At 34.9% G+C, this 13122-nt stretch overlaps 1 protein-coding gene across 1 annotated transcript in view; it reads right to left on the bottom strand.

The window, feature by feature from the left end:
• Positions 1 to 13122, bottom strand: part of ULK4 (unc-51 like kinase 4) — a 4087308-nt gene that overhangs the window by 3217617 nt on the left and 856569 nt on the right. Inside the window, exon 14 of the mRNA XM_044064733.1 lies at positions 5378 to 5438. Within this exon, the coding sequence (XP_043920668.1) occupies positions 5378 to 5438 (61 nt within the window). The remainder of the gene's footprint in view (positions 1 to 5377; positions 5439 to 13122) is intronic.

The following is a 13122-nucleotide window of genomic DNA, read 5'->3' as shown; positions in this document are numbered from 1 at the left end:
GAACGTCTATTCCTGCCCCTTTGAAATCTTGTGGAGTCAGGAAAGGACCAATTCTTGGCAGGCCAGTTCCTGCTAAACCTTGGGGTTGAACCTGCAGGAAATCTTTAACAGTTTGAACTGATTTTGCCTTTTCTTCCATTTTCTTCATAACCTGCTGGGCAGGTGCACCAAACAAACTTGTCTTATCCATAGGAGCATCTAGCAATTTTGCTTTAACATGATCTGGTAGAGCTTGCTCCTTTAGCCATGCATGCCTTCTTATCACTGTGCCAGTCATGGCTGATCTAAATGAAGCCTCCAGTGCATCATAGCCACATTTTAAGGAATGGTTACTAACCTGTTGTATGTTATTTACCATTTCTAATACATATTTCTTGTCAAGAGCTTCATCAGTGGTTAATTTTTTAGTTAGCTGATCAAGCATAAACTCTTGGTATTGTATCATGTGAAACTGGCAGTTTAAAGCTCTAGCTGAGAGAGTAGCTGAAGTGTATACTTTTTACCCCATCTGTCTAATGCCCTTGCTTCCCTTTCAGAAGGAGTAGGGTTTTAGCTATGGTCGACAACTGCCTTGGGACCCTGGGATATTGTTTCTGGGTCTGCAAGGGGGGCCCTGTAAAGGTGGTGATGAGTGTCAGGCACCCTGTAAAATCTGTCTGGTTTGGCAGGGGCTGGGGGTAATGAGTCTGGAGCAGAGCAGACATCATTAAAAGCGTCTACCACAGAAAGAACAGGAGGTATAGCTAAGGGCCTGTGCTGTGGAAGGTGCAGAAAGGTTCTAAGTCTTTTCGGGAATCTGAGAATTCTGTTGCTGCCATTGGAACTGCTCTCGCATGGCATGCAAGGTTTCCCCAAAGGAGAATTCTTCTGGAGGGAGGCAGCTGGAATGGATTCTTCAGCATCAGAATCCTCAAAATTAGAGAAAGGGGCCTCTGGCTGGTCAGTAATGTCTGATTCATCTGCAGAATCATCAGAGGACACTGGCTCAGGGGCTCTGCCCTAGGTCTCTTATTTGGGGCTGAGAGGCCCTGTCTGGGTGAGGTTGAGATCCTCTAATTAAAGAAATCAAATCTTCTGCCAAGGTGAGCATTTGAGAACTAGAAGAGGGCCTGGTTGAGGGTGGTTTAACAGGCACTGATTTGGTAGACTTGGCTGCTTTAGCCCTGGCGAAGGCCTTAATGGACATGGCTGCTGGAGGCCTAGCAGCACCACGTGCTGGGGTAGAGACATCCAGGGGAATGGTGTCTGATACGTCAGTGGTTAACGTTTCAGAGGCCGATTCAAGAATTGTAGCAGGGGCCTCAAGAGTAGAGATAGATTCGGCTGTACCTAGATCAGTTTTCGGTTTCGCCGAAACCGAGACACTCGCGGTTTGCTTAAGCGTGGTTTCAGCCGAAACCGCGGACCGCGAGTGTCGGTCTTTTTCTTTGCGTTTTTTGGCAGAAAGTGTAGTCGGAGGTTCCGCCGACATAATGTAAGCAAAGTCAGAACCGAAAAACTGTTCTGCAAACTCCGACCGACGCCTAAGCGTTCGTCGGTTGAAGGAAGCACAGGCCGAACAGGCTGCTACGTCGTGGGCTGGGCCTAAACAAGGCAGACAGTAAGAATGGAAATCTTTATGAGGTATTTGTTTCCCACAGGTTAAACAATTATTAACTTTTTCTGACATCGGCTGAGGCAAGAAAGAGTCCCCAACGGGGTACTTAGCTTTAGAAGTCTTAGAAGTAGTATTCGAGAAAAATCTCTGGATCCGACCGACCGGCACTTGCGAACAGCTTCTGCTTCGGGCGCCACGCGGCAAGAAAGACTGGGGAAGATGGCGTCGGCTGATGCCTTTATACCCGAAGTCCAACAGAGATGACGTCGGATGAAGAGCGACATCAGCCGAAGCCGGACCCGGACTTTGGAATCCGGCCGACTGACGGGCTGCCTGACGACAGGACAACCCAGCTGTTATGACTGCAGATGCATCCATGAAGGACATCAGCATTATAAACATGCTTATTAACTTTGTTTAAATTGTAAGCAAGTTCAAAAAAAAAAAATGGAATCGCTCAACAACATTACACAGCCATGTGAACATCCAGGAGGCGCAGAGAAAATGGAGAAACTTGTGTTTGCTTCATGCGGGGGCCGTCGTATGCAGGGAGATAATTAGGGGCTTCCCGCTGTTGCAGGTTCAGTGGGTGTCTAACACCGGCTATGACAGTCAACAAAGTACCTGTTATGTTTGTAATATTTTGTAAACAACTTACAATATCTCAGCAATCACTCAAGTTACACACACACTGTCAGCAGCATTTTATTCATCTAGATGAGAGCTTCCATGCAAGGCTAGGGAGTTCAATCTGTAATACTTAGCTGTTGAGATATTTAGAAAAATGTGAAAATTATATCTATATAAATTAATGTCATAAGAACAGCGGTTAATATCTCTTTACATGCACTAGACAGTGGTCAAATATTAATGCAGTTGAGTTTGCTACTCTAAGTTTTAAGAAAAAATCTTTTAAAACCTTGCATATAACATGGTTTTGGAATTATTGATGCAAATATGAACAAGCAATATATGACGCCTACAGGTGTCAGTAGGAGTTAACTGCAGATGCACCTCGAGGCATCACTCAGATGTAATGAGTTAATGTCTTTTATACTGCCCACTTTTACCTGGAAATGTCCTTAAATATTACTAATCTTCAACATATTTCATCTTTCTCATTCTATTGTCTACTTCCAGTTCTTCACACTGTTCATTTAAATATGCCCACTTACCTTTCCTTGAGTCTTTGAAACTATGCATTCAGTTTGACATAAGTTTTCTATTTCCCTTGCCTTCTGCTCTCCTTCTAACATTGGCCACTTTTAAAGTTTCCACAGATAGCCATTTGACACTCTCAATTTTCTTTGTATTCTGAATATTTTTTGATTGCTGCCTCCTGGACATCATAAAGAATGTTTCTCCATTGTTCGTCAGGTGCTCTATCCACCACATCTAATCCTTTAAATGTATGCTTTACCTCCACTACATATCCACTTGGAATATTGTGCCCATCTACTTTAATTTAAAGTTTGTTATCAATCTGTAAACTGTTTACTCTGCATTTATTATGTAGCTCGGTTTGATTACTGTGTATGATTATGTAGGGCTTGGATCACAGCTGTAAAGGCTTTGCAGATCAGCCCACCTATTCAAATAAATAAAACTCCCTGCGGGGACAATACCACCATAAATACTATACGCAGTTCTGAAAAAAAACACATTCTGGCAAAATGTCATATGGAAGACTATACTGAAAAAGACAAACGGTTATATACGAAAACATTTGTTCCTTCTTCTCTAGCATATCAAAATTATGTAACAGCTAAAATAAAAAGGCAGATTTGTATATTTGCAGCTAATTTAAATTCTTTTGAAAGAAAACATACATAATGAAAAGTAAAACACTGAATGACAGTGAATATAAACCACTCTATGACTAAGCACAAAACAAGTAACAATAGCAGTCCCAGAACACCAAAAAATGCTGCCAAGGTTTAACTGCTTTCATCCTTTAATAATTGAACTTCATCAGAAAATAAGAACAGTACATATAAATACTTCCTCCCTTGAGATCACATGATCTGAACATCCAATCATGTAATACCTACATTGCAGACATAGTTACAAATTGAATAATTTAAATATATAAATATTAGATACTCATCTATATTATTCTTTTAATCTAAGTAAGCAATTTAGGATCAACCAATTTGTTTGGGTAGGGAATGTGTTTATTTATTATGATAAATTTATTCAAATTGAAATATATTTTAAGAAATATTTAAAAAGCAAGAGTGCACTTTAGTTGATGTAACAGTTCAATCAGGTCAACAGAGGGCGTCAGGTATAAATGAAGGAGTTTTGTTCAATCAAAATTCATCCTTTGAAGGTGAAATGCCAAGGTACTAGATGTGATGTGATGTACCGTGGTGAATAAAATTTAGTCCAGCACTGCTATTGTTTTTGCTCAGAGTTTGTTTTTGTTTATTTATACATTGTTCAGTTTTTTTGGTTCTGAATACGGAATACACATATGATTAACTATATTATGGAAGAAGCTGATACAAAAAGAAGGACTGAAGTACATCAACTATACTTTCTGATAGAGATGATAGCCAGTCTAACTTAAATTGGCCCATTCTGGGTGTGGAAGGAGGTAGTAAGGACGGGTTGGGCCAGAAAGTCATTAACTCTTCTATCCTTAATATTAATTCTATGACTTCTTTGGTATTCCCGAGCCCCAGTATTATAATACATCCTTCATCACTACTTTCGTAATGGACAGTGCTTTTATTTGTGATGTAATACATAAAAACTAGAATGTGATTAATATGAATTCTGAAATTAGTAATCAACTGGGTACAAAACCTAAAATTATTTATAAACGAGGTAAATGTCTTAAAAATATTTGGAAAATATTCACAGGGATGATAGTTAGGGCATAAGAATAATGACCAAGTGCGGATGTTGCAACTATTGCAAACATACATTTGAAGGTGATAAGGTAATGATTAATGATTGTAGCATACAAATAAAAAGGAAATATGATTGCAACACATCTGGTGTTACTTACTTGGCCATATGTCAAGGATGGTATGCGTTCTACATGGGAAAAATGGAATGCAGAATTAATGATAGGATATAAGAACACATTTATGAAATTAATAAGAAAAAGAACACCAACACATTATATAAACATACTGAGGCATACCCTGCACATACATTCTTGTTCTTTGTGGTAGAAAAAATGCAAAATAACTCTATGGGAGACCCATGGAAAATGCAGTTGGAGCAGAAGGAACTATGGCGGCAAATGAAATTACATACAGCAATACCACCAGGTTTAAACAGTGTGGTCTCTATTAATTGTTTACTTAGATTAAAAGCATATTACAGGTAAGTGTCTAATATTTATATATTGCAATTTTTTTCAGTTTTTAACTACAGGCACAATGCAACATTAATTTAAACGTATTTGTATGAATTTTTTAATGTGTCACTTTTATACTCTGTCACAATAGGTATAACATGACCGGATGCTCAGTTCATGTAATCTCAATGGAGGAAGTATTTAAATGTTTTAAATGTACTGTTCTTATTTTATTAAAGGACGAAAGCGCTTAAACCTTGGCAAAAAATAAAACACACTCCGCTGTCTCTACAGATGCAAACTATTTGCTGAATGGTACCACAGTAACATTTGGTTAAACATTCATGATTTTTATTAAATTTGGATAGCTGTAACACCCACTGAGTAATATATGAAACAATGTATGCAAAATCCTAAGGATTTAATACAAATGAATAAACTAAAAACTGTAAAGATCATCATCTCACCTGAGTATGAAGGTACAGTCAAAGTTTTAGCATCAAATCGTATGGGGATTTGTTTCAGAATCTGCAAACACAAATGGTACCTTGAATTCAGTAGGAATAACCAGAATATAGCATAATCTGGCATAATGTACATTTAGAACAAATTTATATCCAAACATTTAAGGAAATAATATATTCAAACATAAGCAAGTACACGTAAGAAGTAGAACAGCTATGGCAATAAGCGCAATGGTGCAGAGGTAGCATTGCCAGCTTACAGCAAGAGGGTCTCCAGTTTGATTCTCAGCTGGAGTGCCTTCTGTGTGGAGTCTGCATGTCCTCCCTGCATTCATGTGGGTTTCTTCCAGGTGCTCCGGTTTCCTCCCATGTTACAAAGACATGCATCTGGAACATTTCTCCCTGGGCCTCTGCTGAAAATTAGCTTTGTTCCAAGTCGCGCTTTCCTAGTAAACAAATGGTAAATAAATAAAATAAAAGGCTCAGAAGACCTAGATCTGAAGCACTAATGAGCTAAATTAGGTCTTACTCCTGGAATCATAGCTAATGTAATAGTGTTTAGTGACCAGGTGTCCATGGCATAAACATTTGCAATGGTCACATTTTTCTAACATAAACTGGAAAACAGCCATACCCAAGATGGAATGGACTTTGACAGGATAATTTTTAATGGGTGGGTAGATGGCTAGCCACAAAAGGTAATATGGTTAGAATCCACCTAGAAAGGGTTTACCCAGCCACTGAAAGTCCCTCTTTACCTACAACAAAGCTAAATGGTCCATCTCCTTGAACCTGTGTAGTCTTCTTCACGTAGAACATGAGCTGCCACTACATGCAAGTGATATGATGGTAAACCCTCCTCTGGATTTTGCACCAGGAAAAAAAACAGACAGATTACTACCAAGATTTAAAAACAGTTATTAAATCTCTATCAGACGGATATGGATCAATTTTTAGGGACACCCGAGCCTTGTGAAAGACAAACTCTGGTTCCTTGCAACTAAGGGTTTGGAGGTAAGAGATCCTAAGGGAAGAGGTAATGGTTACAAAGAAAAAAAGTCTTTTAAGAAATGAACTTCAGAGGTAGTGATCAAGTGACTTCAGAGAAAACGCAAGGCTGTCAATTTTGAAGTTAAAGTCATAAACAGAAGAATAGTTGCTCAAAGTCTGGCCACGGTGCAAAACTCTTAAGTAACTGTTTTATCAACTATTGCTAGGCAGTGGTCCGACCTCCACAAAGCTGTAATGCAGAAAAATGCCCAAACTATTTAGACTGACCATGAGATAACTAAGACACAATTAAACCAAGTGTCTGAACCCAAACAAATTGGTTCATCTAGAGGATCTTCTTCCACCTAGACACATAACCTTTTCCAATCAGCAAAGCATGTCTGATGATTTTAAGTGTTTCTGGCAGATTCAGTGACTTCTGGGTCTGAAAACAGAAGTAGATGATCTAAATAGAGCAGTCATGCTGCAAACAGCAAACAGCTGTCTCCCTATCAAAAGGGTACTTCCTTGGCTTATACCAGAAGAGTGTAGCTAAGGACCATAAAGTATGAAAAAGCACCTCTCTCGGTCACCGAGAGGAGACAAGGATGAGCTCTGACCTTATTTGCCTGTGGTTGTAAAACTGGTATCGCATAAACCTCATGTCCTTCTTTATTAAGTTAAGATCTTAACCTCAAAAAGGCTGCCATCTTTTGAGATATCTAAAGCAGTAGAAAATGGGAGTGATAAAAGCAATGACGTATGTATGGGTATTCCCAAAATGACATCACACTGGAGAGTGGCCAGACACGATACACCCAGGGGGGAGAGGTCACTGAAAGATGCACTACATGGCCGAACTTTATACATTCATCACCTCTCTAGGTTGATGTAGATTTCTTAGACAGTCTTCTAGAACATCATCAGCCCCAGAACTATTTCAAAGGACAGTATCTGAAATAGCTCAAGAGTTAGATTGTCAAAACTATCAACAAGAGGCATAACTTGTGATTTACCAAGCTGATAAACAGAGTGGGGTGAAAAAATAGAAAATTAAAAGAAACATGTCAAATCTGTCTGACTACTCAAGTATGTGGGTCAAGTTTTGACTTCTGACAGTCTCAAAACACACTGAGATAAAGTCAATGCATGCAATGTGATTTTTTTGGTAAAGTGTAACCTCTTTACTTCATTACAAACTTGGCAGTTATAATACTGCCACTCAGGAAGCTGTTACAGAAAGACATTGCATGAGTCTGGTCAGAAGAATAACACAGAATGTATGAGATGGTTTAAAAGCTACTGAGATTACTGCTTTTGAAGTTCTTTTACAATTCAAAAGCAGCAATGCTTCACGTGGATGCTAGAAAACAGGGGTTTGAAACAGCATTATTTAAGGAAGGTAAACCAGTGGTATATATTTCCAGAGCTCTGAATGATGCTCAGACATGACATGCACATTAAAAATGCAAGGGATGTAGGGTTGGATTAAATAAATGCCTGAAAGGCCTGATTATGCAAATGTTAAATGGGAATATTTAGAATACACATCAAGGAGTAAATTTACTATTGGAGACTGGCAGGCAGTTAGAATGAAAGTAATGTAAATGTTTTGGGGTGTAATTCACCCAGAGTACAGAAAAATGTGACTACAAGAATAAGGCAAGTTAAAAGAAAAAGATGAATACATGAAATAATACACCCAGATAAGGGGCATATAAAGTAGGACCATTCTAAGATACTGCTTTGGTTTCAAGATACCTCATGAAGCTTTACGTGGAAGAAGTGGCAATAATCAGAAAGTGGATGACATTCATGACTTTATGGGAGGGGTGACAGATATGCAAATGTGATCAAGCTCGAAAATTAATGCGATCTATAACTTCAGAGTGACAAGCAAAGCAGATTAGAAGAATATCTTATACTAAATCCCAAAAACCAGATGAGAGCCCACTAAGAGTATACAGAATTGTATAGTACTGAGGAGAAGGTTGATGTTGCAAAGGTTACTACTAATTTACTATTAATTCTTAATACTATTTATTAAGTTTGATGGGCTCCCTGGTGAATTTATAAATTTAGGCAAAAATATTTACAAAGAAGCATTTTCGTGTATTAAAATAAAAGCTGAATTAACCTCAACTTTTAACATGAGTGGAATACCAGGTATGATTGTCCACTTTCCCCTATATTATTAGTATTTTATTTAGAGCAACTGACTTTAATATTGGCATAAGTTATTATTAGGGGGTTTTAATACTGGGCAGGATGAAGTGAAATTGGAATTATATCACTTACATATATATTACTAAATATGGAATTTACTGAACAATAGTATGATAATCTTGTGGTTAAGCACACTGAGATAGCTGATACATTTTGATGTTACACTTTTCTTTATTTAGGTTTTAGAGTACAATGTAAGAGATTATTTAATCTTTCTAAGAAATTAACATATGTTTACAGCTATTTTGTTACACGTAATATTCTTATAGTGTATAGTAGTATGAAGCAGTGTTGTCGATTTCTGTCTTACCAGTGTAGCAGATAGGACTATTTAAAATATTTTTAACATATATTAGTGGTGTATATGACACCAGGTATATGTTATATACTTTATAATTATGGAAGCTTTGGTGTCCAAAGGTTGAAGCTAAATCCTTTTGTTATTTATTGATATAACTTTTTTCAGTTTTAAATAAGTTTTTTGTTAAACTTGATTTTTCTGAAAAGGCATAAATAATGATGACTTGTTTAATGACTTAAGATTAGTAGGGACTAGGCTATTGAATCTCTCTATATATATGTTTATTTACCTATATAGGTCTGATTTACAAAAATTTGTATCATCTTTTCTTCAAATAATAGACATTTTAGATCGAATTCAGGTTGCTTAATGTATCTATACCTGATGTTAGTGTCCCATATTGGATTCTAGGTTTAAATGTAGGTACACATATAATCAAGGTTAAACTAGTTTGTGGTAGATTTCATGAACATAATGGTTTAATTAATCTGGGAATATTTTTCTAGTGATATACTAAAATATTACTATTAAAGTAGACATTGCAAGCTTAATCGAGATGAGTGATGATACTCATATTTTTCTTACTATGTTTTTTCTCTGACTCATTCAATTAAACAGATAGAGCAAGAGATGTAGATGAATAGTAGTGTTCAATAGGGAATGTATAGGTTAGGCTTTGTAGACATAGTTGTAGATTATATAGGTTTTTTATATGTTACCTATTTTATATATTTTAACTTGCATAATATACATGTGTCAATTTTATTAATCTTTATAGTGTTTTACTACGTTAAAGACCTATATATGCCCTGGTCCAGGGGTATAGTGGGTAGGCACTGGTATGGGATGGGATTTCAAGAATGCTTTCATAGAGTACTTATGTCTAAAATTCAACCGAATTTATTATATTTTCTCCAATTTATAGAATACTTACGCAAAATAAGGTTTTTGGAATGTGGGAAATAGATTCATGGAATACTAAAGGGCTCCAGAACTTGAAAAAGAGGAAATTATTTCTCCATTTATTTCTGCAAGTTAAAGCATGTTTTATATTAATTCAAGAAACTCATTTGACCAATGATCAATGGATTGATATTAAAAAGAAAAAATGGATAAGATAAATTATAGCCTCAGAAGGCAAAACTTAATTATTAAAAATCAATACCAAGAAAAAATACTAGATTCTAAAATTGATAAAGAGGGAAGATGGTGCTATGTGATTTTTTCTTCTACTCTTTACGATAAACCCATTATACTTCTCAACATATATGCACCATGTAATAATCAACACTCTTTCATAGCATCACTCTATCCTGTTTTAAACCAATATAATAATCACTATATAATTATAGAAGGGGACTGGAATGCCTATCAGAATCCTAAATTGGATAAATCAAGTCCACAAAGGTCATTTAATAGTCAAGCAGTATTAGCACTAAGAGAAATTAAGTATGAATTTAAATTATATGATCCCTTTAAATATGTTAACAATCCTCTTAACACAAATAATTTCACATTTTATTCAACTTGTCATAAAATGTGGTCTAGAATAGACTTTTTTTTTTTAATTTCAGAAACACTGATTAATCTTGATCCCTTAGTAACTATTCAAGCTCGTTATCTATCTGATCACTCTAAGATTACATTAAATTTTACTAAAGACCTTAGAAACAGTCTACCACATAGGGGCTATAATTGGTCTCTAAATCCAAACTTGTTAAATAAAGAAGAAATAATCCAAGAAATTCAAGACATTCTCAATTCCCTACTAGTTAAATTAACTAAACAGCAACATACACCTGATATTGAATGGGCGGTAACTAAAGCTCAGGTAAGAGGGATTTTTCTTCAAAAAGCCTCATATTATAAAAAAATCCAACTCAGAGATATACAAATGTTAGAGACTAAAATTAAAACACTAGATCAGGATTTAATCCAGAATCATAACAGACAAACAGAAACAGAATTATTAAAATGTCAGAAAGACCTTTTCTTGATTCAAAATAACAGGTTGACATTTCATGAAAATAAAATGCTTGCAAGATATGCTAACCATATTCAAACACCATCAAGGGCATTAGCAAGGATTATTAACCAATCTAAATTACCCTCTCAAATTCCAGAAATACTTTTCCAAGAACAAACTATACACAAAATCTGAGGATATTATAAATATATTTGAATCAATATACTTCCAAATTTATGGTGAGCAAGATGAATTACTTACAAATATGATTAATAATGACTTTCTACAAAAAATTAATTTCCCGAAAATAGATAACTCACAGAAAGATTTAATTAAACCAATTTCCACTGAAGAAATAATAAATACAATTAAAAAGTTGAAATCCAATAAAGCGCCAGACCCAGATGGTCTTACCGCAGAGTTTTATAAAACTTTTTGTAATACTTTTGGTAAAATACTGTCATATACGTTTAATTATATAATCAATAATAAAATGAATGACCCTCACTTTAATGCTTCCAAAACAATTCTTATACCTAAAGAAAATTTGGATTCTAAAAACCCAGATAATTAGAGGCCCATTTCAGTTTTAAATATAGATATGAAAATCCTGACTTCTATACTAGCTAATAGATTGAAGAAGATAACAAATTTAATAATATCTAATGAACAAGCCAGTTTTTTAACTGCTAGACAAACCAGTGACAATACTTTAACACTTCATACATTAATCTTGTATGCCAATCAAAGGAATTTAAATATGTATGCACTTATTATTGATGCACAAAAGGCCTTTGATAGAGTTAGCATAAAGTTTCTATTTGATATTTTACCATATTTTAACATACCTCACGAGTTTATCCTAATATTACAAATATTATATAATAATCCTTATACATCTTTATATATCAATAAAAACTTTTCTAAAAGGATTCAAATTAAAAATCGAACCCGCCAAGGCTGTCCTTATCCCCCCATATTATTTAATTTATATCTAGAACCTTTATTTTTACACATTAAACAAAATATATACCATAATGCCCCAATACTTTATGGTACCAAGATTTCTATGGCTGCTTTTGCGGATGATCTTAATATATACTGTACAACACCAGTTTCAGATACCCAAAAACTATTAAAAACGGTTGAGGACTATGCAGTAATATCTAACTATAAAATAAACCTTAAAAAAAAACAATTTATTCCCTTTAAAAACTCCAAAACCCTTTTCACTTTTACCATTGATAGGGCAAGTAAAATCTGAAGAAAAGATTAAATATTTAGGTATTACATTTTCCACAGATAATAAAGACTTTTATATCAATAACATTAAACTAAATTGGGATCACGTTCTATCTGACTTAAGGAGATGGAATAATTTGAAATTACCACCACTAGCGAAGGTCTCAATTATTAAAATGAACGTATTACCCAGATTATTATATATTTTCAGATCTACTGAAGTTCTAATCCCTAAAAAGTTCTTTAAACAAATTCACACAGAATCTTCTAAATGTATATGGGAACCAAGGAAAACCAGAATATTATACAACAAATTGATGACCCTGAAAAATAGAGGGGGTTTAGACTTACCCAACTTTGAAACATACTATTTAATAATAAATTCTAATAGAATTTTAAGAATTGCTAATTACGATACACGTAGTAATAAATAGTCACCAAACTGGTTAAAACTGTATTACAAACATGTTGTAAGTCTGAATATTAATCCTAAATCATTACCTTTCCTAGGAAAAGACACGTTTAAATCATATGCTATAATGGAACACATTAAAATAAATATAACATTATTACAAAATTTCTTTATATCGTTAAATATTATCCAACATATGATGACCTTCCAACCTTTTCATAGGAATCGTAACCTGAGAATTAATAATCAACTAATAGATCTAAAAAAATTTTCCACTTATAATCAATTTAACTCTTTTTGATATGTACCCATATCTCAAATATTCAACTCATGAATTAAGACAGGAAATTAATCTTCCCAAATCATATTTAGTCATACTGAGACAGATTAAAGAAATATCCATAAGCTACTTTAAAGATTTTAGCATTAACGATGAGGACTTAGCGAAATGTACAAATCTATGGCAAGCCCTTCTACAAGATACCACATTTATAACATCTACATGTAAACTGATAAAAGACTTTAAATATCAAAATCAAGTCCTTTTGTCAAATTATTGGAAAGAAAAAATACCATTGATTGAAGAAAGTAAAATAATAAAAGCAATTAAT

Source organism: Protopterus annectens, chromosome 3.part0, assembly GCF_019279795.1.
Source record: "Protopterus annectens isolate FY-2018-M chromosome 3.part0, PAN1.0, whole genome shotgun sequence".
Taxonomy (NCBI): Eukaryota; Metazoa; Chordata; order Ceratodontiformes; family Protopteridae; genus Protopterus; species Protopterus annectens.
This window is presented reverse-complemented; position numbering and strand designations above follow the sequence as displayed.